This window comes from Aptenodytes patagonicus, chromosome 5 (assembly GCF_965638725.1).
Source record: "Aptenodytes patagonicus chromosome 5, bAptPat1.pri.cur, whole genome shotgun sequence".
NCBI classification, from domain to species: Eukaryota; Metazoa; Chordata; class Aves; order Sphenisciformes; family Spheniscidae; genus Aptenodytes; species Aptenodytes patagonicus.
In genome coordinates, this window is record NC_134953.1 from 54,888,896 (window position 1) to 54,914,411 (window position 25,516).

General features: G+C 50.7%; 2 protein-coding genes and 1 long non-coding RNA gene across 7 annotated transcripts in view; all 3 read right to left on the bottom strand.

Moving 5' to 3' along the window:
- Positions 1–1,451: 1,451 nt before the first annotated feature.
- On the bottom strand, positions 1,452–8,016 carry LOC143161174 (uncharacterized). 3 transcript variants are annotated; one of them, XR_012995480.1, is made up of 4 exons: positions 7,952–8,016; positions 6,158–6,486; positions 5,935–6,042; positions 1,452–3,733 (listed from the first exon to the last, which is right to left on the bottom strand). It is a non-coding gene; the product is annotated as an uncharacterized LOC143161174 (long non-coding RNA). The 3 variants fall into 3 exon arrangements; XR_012995479.1 differs by lacking the exon at positions 7,952–8,016 and adding an exon at positions 7,003–7,044; XR_012995481.1 differs by lacking the exon at positions 7,952–8,016 and adding an exon at positions 7,003–7,044 and having other exon boundaries at positions 6,133–6,486.
- A 253-nt stretch (positions 8,017–8,269) lies between these two features.
- NAA20 (N-alpha-acetyltransferase 20, NatB catalytic subunit) lies at positions 8,270–15,497 on the bottom strand. 3 transcript variants are annotated; one of them, XM_076339874.1, is made up of 7 exons: positions 15,382–15,497; positions 15,157–15,181; positions 14,962–15,052; positions 13,532–13,667; positions 12,376–12,521; positions 10,789–10,876; positions 8,270–8,504 (listed from the first exon to the last, which is right to left on the bottom strand). In XM_076339874.1, exons 1-6 carry the CDS (start codon positions 15,432–15,434, stop codon positions 10,791–10,793), a joined length of 537 nt encoding a protein of 178 aa, XP_076195989.1. In that variant the 5' UTR covers positions 15,435–15,497; the 3' UTR covers positions 8,270–8,504; positions 10,789–10,790. The 3 variants fall into 3 exon arrangements, with proteins under 3 accessions (XP_076195989.1, XP_076195990.1, XP_076195988.1); XM_076339875.1 differs by lacking the exon at positions 8,270–8,504 and adding an exon at positions 10,057–10,337; XM_076339873.1 differs by lacking the exon at positions 8,270–8,504 and having other exon boundaries at positions 10,547–10,876; positions 15,382–15,496.
- Positions 15,498–23,940: 8,443 nt separating this feature from the next.
- The window catches only part of MSH4 (mutS homolog 4), a 34,080-nt gene continuing 32,504 nt past the window's right edge, over positions 23,941–25,516 (bottom strand). The window contains exons 19-20 of the mRNA XM_076339876.1: positions 25,109–25,197; positions 23,941–24,781 (exon numbers count right to left, since the gene is read on the bottom strand). Of these exons, the coding sequence (XP_076195991.1) occupies positions 24,596–24,781; positions 25,109–25,197 (275 nt within the window). The 3' untranslated portion in view covers positions 23,941–24,595. The remainder of the gene's footprint in view (positions 24,782–25,108; positions 25,198–25,516) is intronic.

Sequence of the window (25,516 nt, forward strand, 5' to 3'; positions counted from 1 at the left end):
GTCTGCTCTGTTGGGGATGGCTCAGAGGGATCCTTCCTCGCCACAGGGACTGGCCATTCCTTGCTGGAGGCAGCTGCCTGTGAGATGCCATTGGACTCACACTTCAGCCAAGTTCCCCTTCATCAGCTCCCTCAGGCAGGCATGCCCAGGCAGCCTCCTTTACAGCTAGAGCCCCTTCACATAGCAGGGCCAGCCCCATCCTCAGCCTCACTGGCCACACCTGGGGCTGCCCCAGCTCCAGCCCCAGCTGGAGCCCATTGGGAACAGGGGGCAATTGCCAAAGAGCATTACCCCCTCCCCTGCACCTGTCCACAGCCACGAGCTCTGCACCCAGGGGCTGCAAACATATCCGGGGCACAGAGGAGGCAGGAAAAGTTTATTCATTAATGCACGTAGAGATCCTGGCAGTGAGTTGGCTACAAGGGTCAGTGCCCAAACACAGTAGGACAGAGGGAGAAAAGGGAAGAGAAAAGCAGGGGGAAGGACAGAGGGACATAGAGGTGTGGGACAGGGAGCCAGAAAATGGGACACTGTGAACAAGAGAGGGACAGGGAGCAGGACAACAGCATAGAGGGAGGAGAACGGAGAGATTGAACAAAAACACAGGGACAGGGAGATGGAGGAATAAATAAGAGAGACAGGGACAGGAGAGAGAGAGGTGGAAGGTACCAGCAGGACAAGATAGAGACAAGACAAGCCACGGGGAAAAATTCTGAAGTGATAGGGGAAAAGAAACATAGGCAAGAAATAAAAAAATAGAAACAGGGAGCCAGACAGAGGTAGACGTAGAAAGAAAATTCCGAAAAGCGACAGGGTACAAGAAACATAGGCAAGAACTAACAAATAGGGACAGGGAGATAGAAAGAGGGAGATGTAGAAAGAAAATTTAAGAAGTGACAGGGTACAGGACAGAGAGGGAAGAATTAAGAATTAGAGACAGGGAGATGGACAGAGGGAGATGTAGAAAGAAAATTTTGAAAGTTACAGGATACAAGAATTAAAAAATAGGTACATGGAGCTGCATAGAGGGAGATGTAGGAAGAAAATTTGAAGAGCAATGGAGTATAAAAAACGCACGCAAGATTAAAATTAGGTCAGGGAGACAGAGAGAGGGAAAGGTAGCAAGAAAATTTAAAAAGTGACTGAGTTCAAGAAACATATGCAAGAATTAAAAAAACAGGATGGAGAGGTAGAAAGAAAGCTTCCAAAGTGATGGGGTACAAGAAACACACACAAGAATTAAGAAATAGGGACAGGGAGCCTGATAGAAGGAAACTGTGGTGGGTTGACCTTGGCTGGCCATCAGGTGCCCACCGAGCCGCTTTATCACTCCCCCTCCTCAACAAGACAGGGGGAGAAAATACAGCAAAAAAAGGCTTGTGGGTCAAGATAAGGACAAAGAGATCACTCACCAATTACTGTCACAGGCAAAACAGACTCGACTTGGGGAAATTAATTTAATTTATTGTCAATCAAAATCAAAGTAGGATAATGAAAAATAAGAACAAATCTAAAAAACACCTTCCCCCCACCCCTCTCTTTTTTCCTGGGCTCATCTTCACTCCTGACTTCTCCATCTCCTCCCCCTGAGCAGCACAGGGAGCAGGGGTTGCGGTGAGTTCATCACATGTTGTCTCTGCTACTCCTTCCTCCTCACGTTCTTCTTGCGCTCCAGTGTGGGGTCCCTCCCACAGGTCCTGCCAGAAAACCTGCTCCAGCACAGGTTCCTCTCCACGGGGCGACAGCTGCGGACAGGAGCCTGCTCCAGCGCAGGCTTCCCACGGGGTCACAGCCTCCTTCAGGCACATCCACCTGCTCTGGCGTGGGGTCCTCCACGGCCTGCAGGTGGATATCTGCTCCACCGTTAACCTCCATGGGCTGCAGGGGGTCAGCCTGCCTCACCATGGTCTTCACCATGGGCTGCAGGGGAATCTCTGCTCCAGCGCCTGGAGCACCTCCTCCCCCTCCTTCTTCACTGACCTTGGTGTCTGTGAGGCTGTTTCACGCTCACATTTTCTCTGTCATAGCTGCTGTGCAGCATTTTTTAGCCCTTCTTAAATATGTCATCATGGAGGCTCTACCAGCATTGCTGATGGGCTCAGCTTCGACCAGCAGCAAATCCATCTTGGAGCTGGAACTAGCTGTGCCCAACATGGGGGCAACTCCTGGTGTCTTCTCACAGAATCCACCCCTGCAGCCCCTACCCCAGCTAAAAAAACCTTGCCACGTAAACCTAATACAACAGCGATCAGCAACAGGGCAGAGAGGGGGGATTGAAAAATAGGGAAAGGGAGCCACAGAGAGAGAGGCAGAGGGGGAAAAAAATAGCGATGGGCTATAGGCCAGAGAGGAAGAAGGGACAGGGAACCAGACTCAGAGCGGTGGAGAAAAACAAAGAACAGTGATGGGCCACAAGGCAGAGAGGGAGGAATTAAAAAAGGGGACAGTGAGGTGGACAGAGAGAGACTGAGAAATACCAAAAAAATTATGAGCTAAAGGGGAGATACAGAGGAATTAAAAAATAGGGACAGGGATCCAGACAGAGAGAGAATGATAAAGACAAAAATGGACTCTAGGACAGAGAAGGAAGAAATTAAAACATAGGGACAGGGACCTGGAACGAGAGAATATAAGAAAGAAGAAGTATATCTAGAATACAGGGCAGAAAGAGACGAATTTAAAAACAGGGACATGGAGCCAGACAGAGAGAGGTGGGGAGGTGGGAATTGTGAAGGGCTAAAGGGCAGATGGGGAGGAATTAAAAAAAATTGGGATAGGAAGACAGATAGATGGAGAAAGACAAAAATAGTGATGGGCTGCAGGACAGAGACAAAGGATGAAAAAAAGAGGGACAGGGAACAGGACAGAAGTGCAGAGAGAAAAAGAAAATGGAGAGGTAGAATGACAGAGAAAGAGGGGGGCTTGGACAACGAGAGAGGGAGAGGTACAGGAAAGTGAAAAAATGACAGCAGTGAGAGAAAGAGAAGGGAGGGGCAGGGAGGGACCGGGATGCAGAAGAGGGGCGTCACAGCCCCAAGGGTCCAGGACTCACCGCAGCTCCCACTCTTGGAGCTGCTGGGAGAATTTGAAAGTTCGGACACGTCTTTCTCTGTGTCTCTCTCTCCCCCCTCCCCTTCCTCCTCTGTAGCTCCGGTCACTTGATTGTCATCCACCTAAGAGAACAGATTGGTGTCTTACAGCTCTTGCAATATGAGACTTCCCAGATAGATAGCCTCACATGCGCGCACACTACATGGCCGTACTGTGCTTTTGGTTACGCATACAGACCCTGCCGTGCACGTTGGTGATCGGATCGTCTGAGGACTACACTAAGAGGGATCCTTCCTCACCCGGAAAGGCAGGCTGTCTCCTGCCTGCAGCTGGAGGCAGCTGCCAGCTAGATCCCCTTTATTTTATTCTTCAGCTGCTTTACCTTTTTCTGGCCTCTCCAGCTTCCGCCATGGCAGCTCCTGTCCACAGCCAGTAAGTGCTCCAGCTGTCTCTTTTCGCCCACGCCGCTAGGAGAATGAGGCCAAAGGCAACCCAGCAAACCTGAGCCAGATGCAATTAACAACATCCCCAGAGAGGAACTAACAACTGAGTCCTCAGTGCTGCTTCTGGGAGAGGGAAAGAACAAGCAACTGTTATCCACAGTGATTGCTGTAGTTCTCCTCCGGCAGGAACCCCTCCTTCTGCAGGCGCCACTCCTTCCCCAAACTGATGCTAATGGCACCTGCATTTATGGAAAATAAAGCATATTCAAGGGCCAGCTTACTGCCGTGAGGACAGAGTTTGGGGGTAGTCTGTGGCTACGGGATAGGCTTCAGGGGAGGTGCTGGAGCTGGGGGCAGCTGCACAGGGTGAGCAGGGCTGGAAGAGTTTTGCTGAGCTGGGGAGGCACCCAGCGCATTTTCCAGGGGGTGGGAAGGCCTCCAGGTACCCAGAGAGGTGGGGGCAGCCATCTCCTGCACCTCTTCCTGCTTCCTCTCCACCAGCTCTCAGAAAACCCCTGGGAGCTGTCCTGATGGGGCCCGACTCCAATTGACCATCAACCTGTCAGTTGGAAATGTCCTTGCCACTCGTCAGCACTCTCAGGCAGGCATGCCCCAGCAGCACCATCCCCTGGGGCTACAGCCCTTTTACACAGAGGGGCCATCACCACCAGCCTCACTGCCCTCCCCGGGGCCCCTCCAGCCCCAGCCCACAGCTGTGGCCATGGCCCCTTACACCCACTATGTAACCTCCTCCCCTGGACTCTCTGACAGCCACTCATGAAGTACAAAGAACTACAAACACAGCCATGAGTGCAAAGGAGACAGCAAGTGTTTATCCATTAATGTGTATAAGTCCCAGGACTAAGTCTGCTCTGGGGCTCGGTGCCTGTACACACACCCTTCCCCTGGGACAACTCGGCAGTCGTTACTGGAGCAGCAGATACAGAGAACGAAAATACAGCGATGGGGAGCAGGACAGAGGAACAGAAAGCAAAAAATAAAATTAGGGAGAAGGTCTGAGGAGCAGAGAAAGAAAGGTACAGGGAAAAGGACAGTGAGATGGAGAAATCAATAAAAAAGGGGTGAGGAGCCCTGCAAGGACATGGCGGAAGAAAAACAGGGTCAGGGAGCAGGACAGAGGGAAAGAGAGAGAAAATGATGAGCGGGGAGCAGAACAGATGAATCGAGAGAGAAATTCAATTAGAGGAATAAGGAAGGAGGGAGAGAAAAAGATAAGAAACAAGCCAGAGGGATTGAGGAAAAAAAAGAGACAGATCAGGACAAAGAGATGGAGAAGGAAAAACCAGCGCTGGGCTGCAGGATGAGAAAAAAGGCCAGGGAGCAGGACAGAGGGGAATAATGGGACAGCGAGCTGGGCAGGGGGATATAGTGAGAAACGATGGGACAGGCAGTGGTATAGAGATATACAGACAAAAAGTTAGGGGGAGGATGGAGGACAGAGAGAATAAGAGAAAAGGGACAGGGAGCAGGGCAGAGATGGGGAAAGAAACATTAAAGAGAGAGAGAGGAGGAGAGTGACAGGACCGAGGCAGGGAGGCAGAGAAAGAAAGTAAAAAACAATGACGGGTAGCAGGCCAGAGGGACAAGGGAAGACAGGAGGAAGGACAGAGGGATATAGAAAACAGGTGAGGGGCAGGGAGATGGAAAGCAGGATACTGCGAAAGAGAGAGGGACAGGGAGCAGGACGCTGGGATAGAGAGCCAACGAGAGCAACGGAGAGAATGACAGAGAGTTGGAGCACAAGAGAAAACAGGGACAGAGAGCGGGACAGAGAGGTGAAGCAATAAACAATAGGGCCAGGGAGCAGCACAAAGGGTCAGAGAGAGTAAGAGATGAACAGGAAGGAGGACAGGGACAGTGAGATACAGAACGGAAAAAAACAGCGACAGTGAGCAAGACAAAGGGATAGAGAGAGAAAGAGAAAGAAGGAGAGAGATAGGAAGGCAGGGACACGGAGCAGCATGTACAGGCGCAGAGAGGAAAAGAATGCCAGGGAACAGGCCAGAGAAATTGTGGGGAAAAAGAGACAGATGCAGATCAGGACAAAGAGATGGAAAAGGAAAAAAACAGTGATGGGCTGCAGGACAGAGACAGAGGATGAAAAAAAAGAGGGAGAGGGAGCAGGACAAAGCACAGAGAGAAGAAGAAAAGGGAGCAGTAGAACAAAAGAGAGAAAGGGAGAGAGGAAGAGGGAGCAGGACAGAAGACTAGAGAGAAGAGGAGAAGCAGGGAAGCAAAAAAAAATCACAGCAGCATGGGAAAGAGAGGGGGGAAAGAGAGGAGGGAAAGAGAGGGGGGAAAGAGAGGGGGGAAAGAGAGGGGGGAAAGAGAGGGGGGAAAGAGAAGAGGCCAGGAGAGGGGCAGGGAGGGCCCAGGACACACAAGAGGGGAGACGGGGCCCCAAGGGCCCGGGACTCACTGCAGTTCTCACTCTCAGCGCTGCCAGACTTTGACAGTTCAGATGCTTCTTGTCTCCTTCTCTCCTTCCTTCCTCTTCTGTAACTCCGGTCGCTTGGCTGTCCTCCACCTAAGAGAATATGTGGGTGTCTTACAGCTCTTACAAGACGAGGCTTCCTAGACACGTAGCCTCGCTCGGTCATGCACTGCACAGTCGTACCGCACTGTTGGTGATGCATACAGACCCTGCGGTGCACGTTGGCGGCCTGGCCTGCTGCAGACTACGAAGAGGGATCCTTCCTCACCTGGAGAGGCAGGCTTTCTCTTGCCTGCAGTGGGAGGCAGCTGCTGGCCAGATGGCCTTCGATTTTTTCTTCTTTACCTTTCTCTGGCCTCTCCAGCTTCAGCCGCAGCAGCTCCTGTCCTCAGCCAGTAAGTGCTCCGCCTGTCCTTTTTCGTCCCCATGCCACAAGGAGAGCGAGGATGGGCAGAGACAACCCACGCAAGCCTGAGGTGGGTGCAGTCAATAGCATCCCCAGGGGAGGAACGGACAACTGCATCCTCAGTGCGGCCTCTGGGAGAGGGAAAGAAGCAGCAGCAACCGTTACTAGCGTAGCTCACCCCTGGCCGGATCCCCTCCTTCCACAGGGGCTTCTAGAGACACCACTCTTTCCCCGCACTGCTGCTAACGGCACCAGCATTGAGGAAGAATCAAGCGCATTTGAGGGCCAGCTTGCCGCCTTCACGACTGGGCTGGGGGGTGGCCTGGGGGTATGGGACAGGCTTCAGGGGAGGTGCTGGAGCTGGGGGCAGCTGCACGGGGCGAGCTGGACCGGGGGAGGCTCAGGGGGAGCTCTGGCGAGTTGGGGAGGTTCCCAGCATCTGCGCCTGCGGGGGTGCCCGCCTCCTTCCCCTCTTCACTTCTGTCAGCTCTCGGGTAACCGCCTGGGGCTGCCCTGACCCGCCTCGCCTGCAGTGGACTGGGAGCCTGCCGCAGCGAGCGGTTTGAAGCTTCCCGTCCCGCCAGCCCTGGGCGGCCAGCGGGCAGGAGACACCCCCCGCTCGCCTCACCGGTGGCCCCGGCCCTCACCCGCCAGCGGGAATCGCGCCCGGCACACCGCCGTGCCGCGGCACCAGCGAAGGCGGTGCCGGCGCTGCAGTACCGCGCTTCGGCCACCAGGCGGCGGCAGCAGCGAGCACCCGCCGGGCGGCGCGTGCCTAGGGACGGCACCGGCGCCGCAGTTCCGCGCTTCGCGCGCCGGGCGCCCGCCGGCACCGCGCACGCGGGGCGGCAGCGGCGTTTCCTCACCGGGAGGCAGCAACGAGCCCGGCGGCATCACCTCGCAGGCACCGCAGCATCGCGTTGCCGTTACCGGCAGGCGGCAGCGTGGAGCACGGCGGCTCCTCCGCGGCGCCCACCTGCAGTACCGGTTTCGTTCGCCAGGCGGCGGCAGAGAGCACGGGCGAGCGCCGCACGCCGCATGCGCGGCGCCCGAGCCGCAGTACCGCCATTCGGACGCCGGGCGGCGCGCCACCGCGCATGCGCTCTCGAGGCGTGGCCGCACCGCAGGAAACCGGCGACAAAACTACGCCTCGCGCTGCGCCGCGGCGGCGGTGAGGACTACGGCGCGCCGCGCGCGCCCGAGAGCCACGCGGCTTCCCGGCAGCCAAGTCCTCCAAAACTACACCTCCCGGCATGCACGGGCAAGACAGCATGGCCGCCCGGAGCAGGAAGACTACACCTCCCGGCATGCCCCGGGGAACCAACATGGCCGCCCAGAAGCCCCCTGCCCCAGGACTACAGCTCCCAACACGCCGCGAGAAGCAGCCTGCCCTGCTCGGGCACCGTTGTCTCCCCTCCGCAGACGCATCCAGAAGCCCCGCCGAGCCCGCCCGGCTCCGGCAGCCCCCACCGCCGGCTTCGACACGGCGCGGCACGCCCACACCCCCGGCACCGCTCCGTGCCTCCGACACGGGCCCCGCCGCGCCCCCACAGGCACCGCCACCCTCCTCAGGGCTTTCCCCGCGGCCCCGTTCACCTTCTCCCTCGGTGCAGCCGCAGCCCGGCGATGCTCGGCGACCACTCCGCTCCTCCCTTGGCTCGCACCGGCCCCTCCACGGCCACCCGGGGAAGGGCAGCACCAGCCCCTCCACCGGCAGCCACCCCTTTACAGGGAGGGGCCGTCGCCGTCAGCCTCGCTGCCAGCACCTGGGGCTCCGCCAGCCCCGGCCCACAGCCGGAGCCCAGCAGGAACAGGGGGCCATCGCCTGATCCCCACAGCACGTCACCCGCTCCCCTGGGCTCCATCACAGCCCCTTGCCCGGTGCAGAGCAAGTGCAAACGCAGCCGTGAGGGCCAAGGAGTCGGCGAGTGTTTATTCGGTCATGCACATAACGAGGCCCGGGAGCAAGTCTGCTCCGGGGCTCGGGGCCCCTGATGCTCCCCCTGCTCCTGGGACACCTCGGCAGTCGTTCCCAGAGCCGCGCTCGTTGGTCCATCGGGGAACAGACAGTCGGTCAGTCAGCTCCAGGAGCAACAGGCTGCTGGGCAGAGGTGGAGGCTGCCAAAAATGAGGAGCAGGGCACAGGACACTAGAAGAGAGGAGAAAAGTGGCAGCCGGCTGGACGGCAGGGGTGTAGCAAGAAAGCATGAGGCAGGGAACGGGACAGCGAGAGAACGACAGAAAAGACAGGGACAAGAAAAAGGACAGAGGCACAGCGGGGGCGGGGGGGGGAGGGGGGGCAGAAAGGGAGCAGGACAAAGATGGAGAAAGCAGCAGCAGGGACAGAGGAAGAGAGGCAGAAAGAGGGAGTGGGAGCAGGTCAGAAAGAAAAATAAGGACAGAGAGCAGGATGGAGACAAAAAAAACTGGGATGGGCAGCACAACAGAGAGGGATTAAAAAAGAATAGGGGCAGGGAGCAGGACAGAGGGATACAGTGAGAAACAATGGGACAGGGAGCAGGACAGCAACAGAGAATAAAAAAGGAAGAGGGAGCATGAGAGAATGGGGGGGGGGGGCGGGGAAGGGGGAAGGACAGATAGAAGGACAGAGGATAAGAGGGTCAGGGAGCAGGACACTGGGACAGAATGAGAAAGAGGACAGCGAGCAGGACAGAGTGGTAGAGACACAACGTGGGGGGCAGGGGGGAGAGAGAGAGACAGGCAGCCAGACAGACACCAGGGGGCAGAAAGACAAGGGCAGGAAGCAGCAGAGAGGCATGGAGAAAGAGGGATGGGGAGCAGGACAGAGGGTTATAAAGAGAAAAGTAAGATGAGGGAGGACTGAGGAGCAGAGACAGAAAGGTACACGGAAAAAAGGACAGTGAGATGGAGAAAGAAATAAGGTCAGGGAGCACGACAAAAGGACAGAGAAAAAGGAGAGGAAGAAGGAAGGAAGGATAAAGATGGGGATAGAGAGTGGGACATATGGAGACAGAAGAAGGAGGACAGAGAACAGGGGAGAGGGATTGAGTAAGAGAAAGGTAGGTGCAGGTTGGGACAAAGAGATGGAGAAGGTAAAAATGGCGATGGGCTGGAGGACCTGCTTCTGACAACCTGTCACTCCTGATGTCACTTCCATGGCCTCAAAAATAGGACATGGCACAAGACAGAGGAATAGGGGAGTGAAAGAAAAGACACAGGGAATTTTTTAAAAACAAAAAACAGGAGACAGCAAAAGAGTGATGGGGAACCAGATAGGGATGGGGAGCGGACCAACCAAGAGAGACAGGACACCGGACGGAAAGTGAGAGGAAAAAAGGCATGGAAAGTTGTATATAAGGATGGAAGAAAAGCAGGAACAAAAACCAGTATTTATGGCACAGCGTGGCTAACTAAAATGTAAATAATCTACTAGCTTGAACAGAACTGCTCACCATAGTGGCTTAGCCTGTGACTCAGCTAAGTTAGCATCTGTTTCTTGGTGGGGTAACACAGGACTATAAAACCCATGATAAAACATGGAGGGAGAAATGTGCTTACAGGAGTAAGCTAAATGGATTCTGTGCAAAAGATTTTATATTACTTAGTCTTAATCCTAGCTTGTATGGTCAATTAATACTCTGATCTCTGAATTTCATTTCTGCAAATTCCACATTTATCCATGCTTCTCCATTAAAAAAAAAAAAATTGCATTATCTCAGCGTTAGATATAGGGTCACTTGAAGATACTGTGAACATAAGGAGAAACTTCTCTCTTGCAGCTTCTTTGAAAATCCTACGTTGACCTTGAAACTGAGCAAGAAGAGCATGAGAAAACAAGAGATCTTTACTGCAGATTACTTCAGCGGACACAGCATGTTAAGGTATGTATGGGTACCCAGAACACAGAATTTGTCTTGAATCTGGTCCACAGTGGAAAGCCTCGACTACTTTGGTTGTCTGGCTTTTTCAATCAGTAGTGAACTCAAGTTCAGTCCCGTGCCTGTGCCATGAAGAGGGGAAAGACATTTCTACATTTTGTATAACAGATTTATCTTCTATGCAAGTATTAATACATTGCCTTCCCCTGCTGTGTTTCTTGGGTATTGCACAGTATTTTCTTTGGTCATGAATAAATGCATTTGGAGAGTTTTTACTGTTACTAACTTCAGTTATTTTTGGTTTGAAAGAAAACCAAGAAAACACCATAGATGAGGTAATTCCATTTTAATAGGCTCTGAATTTCCAATATTTGAAAGGAAAAATAATGGTGTAAGTGCATGAGTATGCAGCCATTACCAACAGAAGCAGCATTAGTAAGCTCCTCAATATTGCTTTTTGGTATTTCATGGGGAAAAACATTGAGCCTAAGATTTCTCATCCATAAGTTCTTGGGGGCTGGGGGGAGAAGGAACCTGACACTCTTAGCAAGTTGCCTGAGAATCACAGCTTACAGTTACTCAATGTCTTCCGGTCTCACAGGATGAGGCAGAGGTATAATTGATTTCTTCTCTGTATCTCTGGAAAGAGCTTTTCTCATATCTGTGGCAAAAGAAAAAAAATGCTATTATAATAAGACAGTCATTGCACAAAGCCATGTTAAGTGAATTCTGTATTACAATAAGATCATTTTTAATCAAGAAGACTTCACAGAATCATAGAAGATCTCGAGTTGGAAGGGAGTCATAAGAATCAAGTCCAACTCCCTGCTCCTCACAGGACTGCCTAAAACTAAACCATATGACTAAGAGTGTCGTCCAGATGCTCCTTGAACTCTGACAGGCTTGGTGCCGTGACCACTTCCCTGGGGAGCCTGTTCCAGGGACCAACCACCCTCTCAGTGAAGACCCTTTTCCTAATGTCCAGTCTGAACTTCCCCTGACGCAGCTTCATTCCATCCCCTCATGTCCTATCGCTGGTCACAGAGAGAGGAGATCAGCACCTCCCCCTCTGCTGCCCCCCATGAGGAAGGTGTAGACTGCAATGAGGGCACCCCTTAGTGATGAGGCCACCCCTCAGCCTTCTCTTCCCCAAGCTGAACAAACCAAGTGACCTCAGCCGCTCCTCGTAAGTCTCGCCCTTAAGACTTTTCACCATCTTGGTCACCCTCTTCTGGACGCACTCTAATAGTCTGATGTCCTTAATGTCATTCAGCAGCAATGTTATCAATTGGAATATAACACTGCATGAACACTGCATAAATATAAACATGAATATAATATGAATATGAACACTGCATGAATATAACACTGCATAACATGCATGAATGGAAAGGAAATGGCAGGCTAAAAGGACGATTATATGATTTAAGGCATCTGCAACAATGGTAGACGTCTGTCCATAGCTCCTGTATTTCATAGTACTCCTGCATATCAGATGAATAGTGCAAGAACAGAAAAGATATACAGCATGGCCATGTAACCCTTTGGGGAGGATACTTAAAGGAAAGAAGGTCTAGAAAGAGGAAGCAGCTGGTACTTCTGTTTTGTTAACAGAATTAACATACACAAATTTCCATGCTCCTTCCCTTTTAAATTGAAAATGCCACCCAATTCTCTGCCAGCATTGACCACTGACACTTGTAAATTTATAGTTAGATGTCTGAGAAAAACAAAGTTTCAATTCCCTGTTATGGGAAGAAATGAGGAAAGCACTGCAATTCCTTCCCCCAGTAACATTAGCAAAAAGCCCAGCCACTGGGTGTGAGCATTCCTCGGAAAGAAAAATTAGATAAAAAACCTGCATTTTTATTTTCATCTTACCTACAGGATAAGTGTCTTTGTACTTACTAATTTATTCTTGTTTTGTAGTTTATTTTGCCACAAATGCTACAAAATGCATAAACCGCAAGATTAAGTTTTGTAACTGATGTAATCTTCAGTAGGAAAAGCTATCTAAAGGGGTATACAAAATCCCATTCATCAACAACTATCTGAACTTGTTTCATATTAAAAAAAAAATAAAAAAAGTCATACAAACAAACCCAGGAGCCCTCAACATGAGAATGTTTCCATTCAACTTGAGGCAGAACAAGCACTTACCATAAGCATCTTCATCTGGCTCTCCATTGCTGGCAGAGTAGTACTCTAGTACTGTCCGGTACACACTGTAGCCTAGTTGCTTATACATATTTACCGCAACCTGATTTGATACTCTCACAAAGAGATCGACGAAAAATCCACCCTTTCTTTGAAAAAACAAAAACAAAAAAACCACAGTAAGGAATAGCAGGTGAATGTATTTCTAAATAATAACCCATAACCTGTAAGCAGACCGAGAGCAGGTCTGATGATGTGGTACGCTAATCAAACATCTTTCACACTGTAATAACAGATGCACTCCTTTACCAAGGGGCAAATCCAGTATAGGCACAAATTTCATTTAATTTTTGTCACATGACCATTCTTTTACATCGGCCAGTGGGTTCAGAATTATGAACAGAAAGAACGGGACAAGCTAAACAGCCACACGAGCCTCACATCCATAAGAAATTCTTCTAAAAAACAAATCCACATTTTGGATTGCATTGGCTTAGGGACTGCCTCCTTCAAAGTGCATGGCGGGGGGGGAGTGGTGGAATCAGTCACAAAATTCAGTTGCCTAACAGGAGACAGCCCTTCTCCTCACAAGGCAAATTTTTCAAAACATCGTACTATTTTCCGATTTTACCAACTACAATGGGGTTGCCCTACCAGCATGAGTTGAGGACATTTCCCTGTGGGTTCATTTGACACTAAATTAAGTTTTCAGCAGGTGCAAGCAACCAAGCACGAGATAGAAAGTAAGCTAAGATACTGTCTGCTGTACAAAATTCATTCAAGACTGTGCCTGCGGGAATCGCACAAAGCCCATGATTACTGAACAAGTATGTTGGAGGTCCTACAGGAAATAGTGCTGACATTTTGTGAAGTTCTTTCGCTGTCAAGAAAGGAACCTTTTATACAGTATCTCTATTGGAATTCAGGCTACTTTCTACTCATTCTGGCAAATTAGCTTTCACAGAAACCCCAAGATCTTAAACCGCCAAGCAACTTTTTTAATTCTTGTTCTCTAACTACAGGGAATTTCAGCGAATCAGAACACTACTTAAAGCAAAATTCTGGGTCTGTTTCATGCAAATCAAATATCTAAGCCATGGACAGGTGTCTGTTGAAGGACTGCTTTAAAAAATAAATTTAAGATAAGTATAGTACTCACTTTTCTGAAATTTCTTCCAGTAGTTCCATCAATTTAGCAGCCAAACCCAGCCGTCGAAATTCTGGTGCAACAGAGAGAGCAGTAACATGTCCATGCCATTCTTCCCTAGCCACAGAGCCTTCCGCTTTACCCATTACTGTGAACATACAGAGCATCAGAGCAGTAGCACCTTCGGAATAATGCACCACCCACTGCTATACATCTTTACAAAAGAACCAAGCAGTGTATAAAAAAAAAAAAAAATTGCAATGATTGTGGTAAAGGCTCAAACAGGGATGTCTGTTATCACAAAGTGATTCAGCAGCCACTAAAAATGTCATTTTGCTGAAGTATTACAGTAGTTTCTTGACTAGTGTAAAAAAAAAATTTTTTTTTTTTTTTTTTTTTTTTTTTTTTTGCAAATTCATTGTTTGAGGCATGACTTCCAAATGCAAATTTTAAGCAATTCTCCTGAGTCTTTAACTGAGCGGAATTCAGAACCTGACTAAAATAATGAAGGAATGGAAGGCTAGCAGCCCAAAACTAACTCACCATCCTGGCAACTATCGGAGACTTTTGGTGACTATGGGGGAATAGAACTTGGGAAGCTTTGCCAATCTGGCAATAGAAAGCTAAGGCCCTGCAAACACGGTATTTTTAAGAAAAAAAAAAAAAAGGAGGGGGGGGATGTTGTTTTTTGGGGCTTCTTTATAGTTCCTCTCCTTTCTACACAGAACCAAACCAGTGTTAGTTCACTAATGAATATTCACACTTCCACACGGTACTCTTATAAACATCAGTCACTGCCAATAAGCAACTGATGTGGTGAGTACGGAGAAACCTTCTGTACAGCAAATGCTTTAAGCTTTACTATGTTAAATACTTTATTTCCCAGGTCTCTGCAAAGACCCTTATTCTGCCCCGCCCCTACCCCCCCAAAAAAGAGGGGAAAAAACTTGGAAGGAATAAACAAACCTACAGTTCTATTTGAAATGATCTCTGAAAAACACGAATATTCCGCAGCAAATAAGCAACTGACATCCAGACCCAGAGCATTCCTTTACAGGACAATGCAAAACCCAAACCCAGCATTTTTACTTACTGATGACTGACAGTGCGAGATCAGAGCTGAGTGCAGGGACTTAATTCCAGGATTACAGAAACGCTTGCATGCATACATTCACCTGTATAAAACCTGGGTGGACATTACCACAGCCAAGAGCCCTTGCCATGCTAGGAACATCAAACCAAAAACTACTGCTACGAGTCCTGCGTAACACCCTTAGACATTTATGAAAGGGGAAGGTGATACACAACGTTCCTCTTCCCTGTTGGGCACCTGGAAAATGCGAAGAGTAAGAAAAGCTCCTGCGTTCCAATCCCCCAAACGTGCAACGCAGCGAGACGGTGAGACTGAAAAACCCGGCGCCGCGGAGTCGCACCACACTCACTGTAACCCATCAGCTCCCCGCCGGGCGCCTCGGCGACAATGAAATACTCGGGCCAGTGGGCCAGGTACTGCAGGTAGAAGGGTATCCCGTACTGGAGCGCTCGGTTAAGGAGCAAGCTGTCGCCGCCACGGCTGCTGCCGCCCGCGCCAGGCCCCGCGCCTCCTCCCCGGCGGCCGGCGGCAGCGGGAAGGATACGGTCTCCGTCAGCGGGTCCAGGTTGCTGCAGGGATAGAGCAACGCTCACCGCGGGCCCGGGCCCCGCCGGCCGGCCGAGGGCGCGCACCGAGCTCCCCCGGGGGGCGGCGGCGCCTGAGGGAAGGGGGAGCCCTTGCTTGCGCCCACGGGCCAAGCGTGGCGGAGAGCGAGCACGGGGCTCGGGGACGGGGAGAGGAGCGGAGAGATAAGGCGGACGGCGCTCACATGTTGTTGAAGCGGAAGAGGTCGTCGCAGGTGAAGGCGCGGAGGGTCGTCATGATGCTGCAGCTGCTGCCGCTCCTGCTGCTGCTGCTGCCGCTCCTGCTGCTGCCGCTGCCCCGGAAGCGCTGCCGCCGCCACAGGGCCCCTTCCGCCACGGAGAGGCGGCAGCGGAAGCGGAGCGCTCCAGCCCCGCGGGCGGTACCGGGCCGAAGGGGCGGAGGGGCTGCGGCTGGGTGCGGGCGCTGGGAGCAGCAGGCGGGCGGCTGGGAAGGCTGAGCCCGCCTGCGGCGGAGCGAGGAGCGGTGGGGCCGGGCCAGCGGGGCTGCAGCGCCGGGAGGCGCTCGGAGCCTGGCTCCGGGGGGCAGGGAGAGCTTGTGCAGCGCCCCAGGACAGCCCCGTGGCGACCCCCAGGCAGGACAGCTCCACGCCAAGCACACACACAGACCGACACTGCACAAAGCATGACTGTGATATGCAAGAACACCACACGCAAAATAAACAGCTCCCGGAGGAGGGAAGATGCTGCCGGACAAGAAGTCCTGCGGTGCCACAACAGCCTGGCACAGATGCTCTACAGCAGACTTGGGAAACGCAGTCAAACGCCATGGCCCATGACAGAAAGCTACTGCCACAACCAGGACGATGGATGTGCAAGTAGCCAGGCACTAAGACCTAAGACTGTAAGGATGCAGGGAAGAAACCCCAGAAGAGGACCCCGTGGAAACTGAACACTCAAGACAAAAGAAGAGCTGCTGATGCAGCCTGGATCACCGCTGCAAAGATGACTGCCCAGAAATGACTATGATGCAAAACACGCAAGACAGATCCACACTTCCGGCTTTGACCGCTAGACAAAAAGTGCATGACTGGCACTATGACAATGAGGCGATGCAGTCAAGACCCTACGAATGCCTACTAAGGTGCACACCAAGCTCACTGAGCACAAAGAGCAAGGGGTGAGCATCAAGACCTAAGAAAAGTATGGTATAGGACACAGAACAGACTACACAAATGACACTACAACACAGACACAGGCTGAAACTGCCCTGCCCAGCATGTGCTCACCTCATGCGGAATGAACCCCACACCCTCTCTCTGCACCGAAACATGACTGATCCTGAACATCCCTCTCCACTGCACTGACTTTAAACACCTCACCTGTCCAACGCTGCAATCTCTCTCCACCCCACCCACCCACAGCACTTGCCCTTCAACTTTGCTTTCAGAGGGCTGGGGGGTCAGAATCCATCCTTGAGAAGGACCACATCATGTAACCAGGATGTTGCTGCAATCAGCAGGTGCCTCTTCATCATCTGCAAAAACAGAGTGCTGGAGGTCACTGTCATGCCAGCCAACACCAACCTCTTCCACAAAAACACTATCCTCAGAAGCACCATGGACTCCACTCACCTGTTCCGCACCCAGAACTAGATGTTGTGGCCAGCATCTCCTGTGCCACCTGGAAAACCGAAGAGATAAGATGACCACTATGCTCGTAAGCATTCACCTACTCCATGGGGCCTGCTGTGCCACTCCTCTCACCTCCACCAACTTACCTTGAATGCTCAGCTATTTCTGAAGAAAGCCCACCGCTGCACCTGCAAAACCAAAGGGAAACACATCACTGAGTTGCCTCACACTACTTTGCAATTGAATTCTAACCTGGCTGACAGGTACCTCACCTTCTCAGACTGCTCAGGTGCATGGCTTCACCCCTCTAGGACTATGTGCCGCACCTTAAAAAAAAAAAAAAAAGCACATGCTGAGGTACTGTTCAAAACCATGGTCCACCCACAGCGATTCCTCTCTCTTGCTCCTTTACCTTGGCCAGTCAACCGCCCCAGTATGATTTTTCAGGGTGCCACCACCTGTAAAACCCAAACAACAGGGGATGATTCTATCTACAGCAACATGACACCTCAAAAATAACCACATCAGCCCACTTCATTGCGCACCTTGCCCAAGTGAGGTCCAGTGCAGACAGTCTGCTTTATGTGCTGCTTTGCAACTTCCAAACAAAGCTAAAAATAGCATAAGCTAGTCATAGCCATCAACAACACCGCCTGCCTTCCCATACCATGTGCTAGCCCACCTTCTTGCAGCACTCCGCTCACTGCCTCCATTGCCCTTTAACATGCAGTGGGTCACTCTGCGTCTGAAGAAAAAACAACATAAGTCACCCAGATGTGGACCGATAGCTTGAAGAGGCCAAATGTCTTGTTCCCTTTTGCATATGCCTTCTAAATTCTAACTACAGCCTACAAAAAACAAGGAACAGACATTAAGACCCACATATACAAGCTTTGGCACATTCAAGATGGCACCTGCTCAACTACCACGCAAACAGCTGCTCCCAAGAGGCTTGAGTTGCCCCCTCAGCACCTGAGAGATGCTGCAGGAATGACTCTCTGCACCAGCTGCCGATGGCTACTCGCCCAGAGATGGACCATGTGGTCCATGGGAAGAGAAACTAGACAGATCGACATATTACTGCAGCACCGTACTGCTACACTGCCCCTAACTCTACCATTGCTACACCCCCAGGCAGGACAGCTCCAACCCAAATGCACACGCAGACCGACACCACACACAGACACTACAAATGACGTGACCAAACGATGCAAGACCACCATGCGCTAGACAAATGACTCCCGGAGGGAAAACATCACCAGCTAAGAAGCCCTATGGTGCTGTGACAGCAGAGTACTGATACTCTACGGCGGCTCCAGAAGAGAGTCAAATGCCATGGCCCATGGCAGAAAGCTGCCAACAAAACTGGGATGATAGATGTGTGGTAGGGTGGGCTCTAAGACCCAAGACTGTAAGAACGTGGGGAAGAAACCCCCAGAAGAGGACCCTACAAAACCAGAACTCTCAAGAGAAGAGCTGCTGACACAGCCTGGATTGCTGCCAAAGATGACCATCCAGAAACATCTATGATGGAAAAGACACAAGACGGATCCACACTTTAAACTCCAAATGCAAGACAAGAAGTGGTTGACGGCCACTATGGCGATAAGGCATTTGAGACCCTCGGGATGGCTACAGAGGTGCATGCTGTGCTCCTTAAACACAAAGAGCTACAGGGCATCAAGACCTGAACAAGGAATAGGACACAGAACACAGACTACACATACTATGCTATGACACAGACACAGGCTGGAACTGCCCTGCCTGGCACATGCTCACATCATGCAGGCCAGACCCTGGGCCGTCTATCTGCCTAAACATGACTGATCTCGAACAGCCCTCCTCGCTGCTCTCATTTTCAGCCCCCCTGCCTACCCCTTCCACCCCGCCCCTGGACATCACCTCCCGCAATAGCCTTTTCCCCTCAACTTACCTTCAACAGTGCTGGGCATCAGATTCCATCTGCAACAGAAGTCACATCCTCTACAGCGTTCCTTAAAATTGCCACATCCCTCTTCATCATCTGCAAAACAAGAGTGCCAGGGGTCAATAGCATGTGTGAAATTGCTCTTCACCACTGTACTGCCATTTATAACACACCTCCCTCACAACCACCTTGCCCCACTACTTCTACACCTCTTGAATCACAGCCCCCATCTCAAGCTTCCAGGGCAGCTGTTTCTCATCCACATGTTCTTTCATATCCTGGCCCCCAATCCCCCTCCTATTTGTCCTATACCCGGTAGCCAAGACATCCTAGCCTAGTTTTCAGCGGCACACCTATTTTGACCTGCTCAGGCAGAGCAGAGAACAGTGAGAAGGGTGTATCTCAACACAGTACATCAGGGCCCAGAGCACCATGAAAGCAGCAAGGAAAGACCCTGTGTCTGTGAAGAAAATAAAAGTGGCTCCAATAGGTGCCTGAAAGTGACTTGGGACTCTCTGCACCTGTGCCTCTCTGCATGCAGGAAAAGGTGCCTGAACATGGTGATGTTGGGAAGTGGTTACATGGTGTCTCTGGGGCTGCTGTGGGGAGTGAAGGGCTGTTCCAGGGTCTCTTGTGCCATCGTAGCACAATGGTCCTTGGAGAACCACAGCGTTGTTCATGTTTCCCTGGGGACTTTCCCTTCTGCTCCCGTAACAGGAAAGCTCAGCACAGCCCTCCTTGTAGCACCACTTCTCAGAGCAGCTGCCTTCCCAGCCCCAACTCGGGCAAAGCTACTGCTACCAGGAGCCCCCACCGCTTTTCACGCCCTCCCTGCCTGCCTTAACCCCACCCCTGTTGTCAACTTGGGACAGCCCCAGCCCCTGGGGACAGCCCTGCCTACCAGAGACGGGGGAAAAAAAAACAACTATCAAACTATGAACTATCCGCTGTCCCTGACAATCGCCGGGAACTCTCATGGGAGCGACGCATGGACACGCCAAGTCACTTCCGCGGGGCAGAGGAGGCGAGCACACCCGGAACTACAGCTCCCAGCGTGCCACAGAGCGCAACATGGCCGACCCGCCCCGACCCCCGAAAACTACATCTCCCGGCGTGCAACGGGGCACAACGCGACACCCATCCACCCCCCACCCCCCCCCGACCACTGCGCCTCCCGGCATGCTCCGCAGACCCCGCGTTCCGTGAGATTTGCTCATACGGGTATTCCGTCACTCTCCGCCTCCCGCCTGACCGGAAGCGCCCGCGGAATCTAGGCACCGGTTCCTCCGCACGGGCCCGGGGCTCCGCCGCGACCGGCTCCGGTTCAATTGCGGCACGGCCCCACGCCTCCGGCACAGCCCCGAGGCGTCCCTTATCCCACTCCCCCGTGACCGTCCCGCGGGCCTCCCACCCCGCGCAATGCTCAGACCTGATCCAGGGCTCTCCCCGCACGACTCCCACCCAACAGTGAGCTCCCCTCGATGCTGCCGGCGCACCGCACCACGGCGCCGGGCCCCACCGCCCCCGTGCGTCGCTTTCCGCCACCACGGCTACCGTGTGCCGGCCGCCCCTGCGGACCCGGCTCCCCGCTGCACCTCCCACCTCCCGTGCGGCTTGCCCCGACGCGCGTCCCCAGCGACCCCCGCTGTTTGTGTCACCTCGTCCGGGACGTTCCCAGTTGCGGGGACCCACCCAGCCCCCGCTTACCACCTCCTCGGCGGTTGCAGCCGCAGTGCCAGTCCCAGCCGGTGACGCTCGTTTGCGGCTCCGTTGTCCCACGCCAGCCCCGGCCAGAGCAGCCCCCCCCACCCCCGCTCCCCTGACAGCGTGCAGCCGCCCCCGGCTCACAGCTGCAGCCCGTGGGACACAGAAGGGCCATCGCCATCAGCCACACTGGCCACACCTGAGCCTTGTTGCACCTTCCTGCCCAACCCCCTGGCCTACAGCAGCAGCCCATGGGGAACACGGAGCCATGGCCACCAGCCCCAAAAAGAGACAACCAGGTCTGCTGGGGCAGCAGAGTTGCATCCCAGATCCTGACAGCAGCTTGCTGAAAGCTAAAGGAAGAGCCCAGGGGTGCACAAAAAGTAAGAGTATTAAGGGGACAAGAGAACAAATGCAGAGCTCTTGGGGTCCCATAAAAGGAAAAACAAAAAAACATCTGGCAATGACAAGGATAAATAGAAAACTCCGGGTGCACAAGGCAAAGGGAGAGTCCTGTTATGCATGGAAAGAGAAACAGCTGACCTTGAAGCACACCAAAAAGCACTGGGAAAACTCTGGGACGGGAGAAAGCTAAACAGAAAACTTTGTGGCACACCGCTACACAAACACAGGGCTCAGGGGCACACAGAAAGGCATATGGAGGACTCTGAAACAACTCAAAATGTGAACTGAGGGATTCATAGGGCAAATGGAGGGCTCTGGGACACATCAAACTACAAATGAAGGGCAAGGGAAATCCCCTGCAGCCCTGTGAACAGCGCTGGGGTTCTCTGGGAACCCCCAGGGACCCAAAGGCATCTGAGAGACCTTGGGACCAGCCCCACCACCTCAGACACAATGGGTACCCTCTTCCCCTGGGCACTGTCCTCAGGCACTTCTGAGTGCAAAGAGACTGCAGGAACCACAGCCATGAGTGGAAAGAATAAAACAATTGTTTAGTTAATGCACATAAACAACACGTGGGAGTGAATGCCATGGGCCTCCAGTGCCAGTACCCTCCCCCTTCCCGTGACACCTTCAGAGTCATTACTGGAGTAGTGTTCCTCAGTTTGGTGGGTTCTTCAGCTCCTGCTCTTCATGTGACAAGTCACTGAGTAACTGCCAGCTTCCTCTCTGCTTTTTCCTTCAGGGACAGGATCCAGTTCTGGCATTTGAGAGGGAAAAAAACCCTGATCGCACCTGTCTGCACTTCTGCCCTACCCCTAGACCAGAGCCCTGCAATAAACTTCTACAGCTCTCACCTCCCCACTACCTCAAACAGTCTGCCTCAGTGCATCATGCCTGCACTGCATCATACCGAGACATCAGATCCGAGCACAGAGCTGAATGCTGGGTGGCACAGGGGAAGGTTACTGCCAATATTGTGACCAGAGAAGTAACATACAGTTAAGGAGTTAGCAATCCGCCTAACTTTACCTGAAAAGGTGCAGGCCTGTGCTGTGCTACACTGCATGTATAGCTTGGCCTACATTTGGAAGTGCAGCAGAACAGGAACACACACCAGAAACACTTTACAGTTGCTGTTTATAGGCTTGGTTTTGGCCACCATTCGTAAGTGACCACACACAAGTGGCCCATGTCAAACAGACCTCGCTAGAAAGTCCTATGACACAACAGTGTATGAGAAAGCAGAGTCAGGTGCAGGCTAGTGCTGCACACAGGTGGAAGAGGAGCAGAATGAGGCTGATGACACCAGTTTGCATTCAGACAGATCCATCAGGAAATGTGGCTCAGTGACAGCATCACAATTCAAGATGCACTGGGTGGCAGTCCTACCTAGGGGGACAGCAGGATGGGGGACTGCAGGGGGACAGAGAGGCCTGGAATGAGAAAGAGGTCCAAGAAGCTCGGCAGACGAATGTAAAGAGAAAAAGTGTGATGCAGAGCTAGACAGAGAAACACAAAGAGAAGTATAAGGAGATGGATGAAGGGCTGGGAAAAAAGAAGGATGTCTATCCAGGTGGATAGACAGGGGGTCTGACAGAGGAATAGAAAGAAAGGGATGGAAGGCCAGAAGGATGAATGGAAGACCAGACAGAGGGACAGGGAGTGGAAGAGGGGAAAAGAGGGATGTAGAGGTGGACAGACAGATAAAGGGCAGAAAAGGTGTATGGAGAGCCAGGCAGGGGATAAGGGAACTGGACAGAAGAACCGAGTGAGACAGAGAAGCATACAGAGATGGGTAGAGAAAGAAAGGGATGGGGAGCCTAACAGAGGGACAGCAGGGACTGGGTGTGAAAGCAAAGGATGAAGAGCTGGACATAGGGACAGGGAATGGAAGAGAGGAGAAGAGGGACAGTGAAGCAGACAGAGGGATGCAGAGGGAAATAGAGAGATGAGGAGCTCAACAGAGGGAACGGGAACAGAAGACAGAGATGGAGAGTTGGACAGACAGATGGAAAGGAGAAAAGAGGAATGGAAAAGCAGAGGCATAGGGAGAGAAAGAGAGGGACCGGGAACCGGACAGAGAAATGAGGGCTTGAAGAGAAGGATGGGAAAGAAAGAGAAGGACAGAGGGCCCGACTGATGGATGGGAGCAGAAGAGAGCAAAAGAGGGACACAGAGGTGCACACAGGGATGTAGAGGAAAAGGGGAAGGTCGCTGGGCAGAGCAATGGGGAGCCAGACAGAGCGATGGGAGGACAAAGACTGAGAGGCTGACAGAGGGAGGGAGAGAAAATCAGGAATGGGGAAGCAGCGGAGATGGATAAAAAGAGGAAAGAGGAACAGGCAGCTAGACAGAGCAATTGAAGGATGGCCAGAGGGACAGTGAACTGAAGAGAGGGGTCAAAAGGGAAAAGAGGAACGGAGAGCCAGATGGAGGGGAAGGTTGTGGAAAAGAAAGATGTAGATGTGAACAGAGGAATGGAAAGGGAAAAAGAGGAATGGGAAGCATATTGTAAAATATGGAATTGAGTAGAGCTCTGATTCTGGCACTAAGAACTGGTTTGACTGAATAAAAAGAATACAAGAACAAGTTGTGCTTGGAAACAAAGATGGGTAAAATGTTGCTACAGAAAAAAAATGTTTATTAGGTTCTTGAGAATGAGGCAAGGGACTCGGATGGCTCTCTAGTGATTCTGAACTAAGATTTGCTCAAAGTTTGAGGTTATACTGTGGGTTTGAGTTTTGTCTTTGAAAGTTCTGGATGGGATGCAGTGGATGGAGTTTGGCTACATGTTTTGGGATAGTGAAAGTGCCTACTACTAATGTTATTCTGTTGCGCTGGTATGTTTACAAAGGTAGATACATAAAAAGGAAATATATATTATAACTATACACAAAAATATATTTGTTGTTATAAATTAGATATTACACTGTTATGTATTACCCATTTTATAGATATATGTATAATAAATTATATACACACACATATATATATATATAAAAGAAATATATAAGAACTCTTGGCCAAAGTTGGTTAGAAGGAAGTGAGAAAAGATAAATTCCTTCAAGCTGGAATACATGGCTGCAGTCACTCAATGAAGTTGTGCTAAAAAAAAAAAAAAATCAAGGAAGAAGGATATTCAACTTTTAATTGATTTCCTGTTACTCACTTTCTAAACAAAAACTGATCAACAGTGTCAATACCACAGTAATTTGCTGTTACTGTATTACAAAAAAGCTCTGGCTGCCCAGTTCTGGAGAGGAAGCAGTCCTGGACTGCCTACGTTATGTTAGATTAAGCATAATGACTGGGAGAGCTAGAAACCTCCTTGAGTAGGGAACAACAGGATTTATGGATGCATGTTCAACAGTGCAAGTAGAGCTTGCCTATGCAAGACAAGTGGACCATCTGTTTCAAAGACTGCTTTTTGTTAGGCAAGATCTTCAGTATCAGATGTAAGAGCTATAATACCAGATATATCACATAGAAAATAACTAAATATTATACAATATTTTGTCTCTAAAATAACAAAGGGGATGTAGTTCATTATCAAAAAGAACTGTGTTGCTCCTACAAAGTAAATGCTTTTATTTCAGGTATGTTTTGGGGGAAAAAAACATTAAGGATATGGTCTTTCAGTAGTGAGTATAATTTAGACTAAGAATTAAGAACTTAAAAACATGTGAAAAGCAGTGTTTTCTAATACTACGGAAAAAAATAGAATCACCTTGCAGTCATAAAAATTAGAGCCACAGCCTATGTTACACATTACTGTTGCTCATCATTCTGTCCAGGAGCAGGACAACTGGCTTCATACTTTTTCTTCAAGCCTTTCAAATATATACGCAAACTGTCTGGATCCAATCGAGAATTTCTGGCAGTCTGAACCAATCTCATTGCTAAATGGTATACAGCTCTCTGTTTCATCATCTCAGGAGTGCTTTTCTGCCTGTGCTGTTCTTAAAATATGAAATCAATTATGTTCTATTATTAAAATACTAATATTAGCTATTTTCCAGCCTATTTCTGATCTCCTGATTCTTGCTTTGTACACCAACTTTACATCCAATACTCCTTAACCCTAAGGACTGCTTTGTGTTGTCACCTAACAGTGACCTTCAGTATACTCTTTTATAACCGGTTCCAGAAATACAAATTTTAATGAAATCTATTTTCATAAAATCATAGGCAGTGCTTATCCTATACCCTTTCTGAAACTGAAAATATATTTGAGTTCTATAAAAACTGTGAATTACAGTATTATAATTTTCTACTACATACCAAAATTTGTTTTGCAATATGATTTGTGATTTCCTTTGCATCCAAAATTACGGATGATGGTAGGGAGGAAACTTCTGCAGCTTTTAATCCTAAATATATAAAACAAAAATCAGGATTTTTGATGTAATTTTTTTCCTACCTTCCATACTATGGCTGCCAGAATTAACTTAGCCTGTTTTTTGAAGGGTAAGGTTTTCATTTTTATTAAAATAATTTTGATACACATTTTCTCTTTGTGTCTTTTTTTTTTTTTAAATAAACAATACAGTTTTGAGAGTTACAAAATAAAATGTTTACTTTGTTGTAACGCTACCTCTAAGACACGCTTCCACATGAAGTTACTGCTGGTAATACTGTAACTGGGCAGGATGATACACATTAGGGATTAAAGGAAAAAAAAAGGCACAG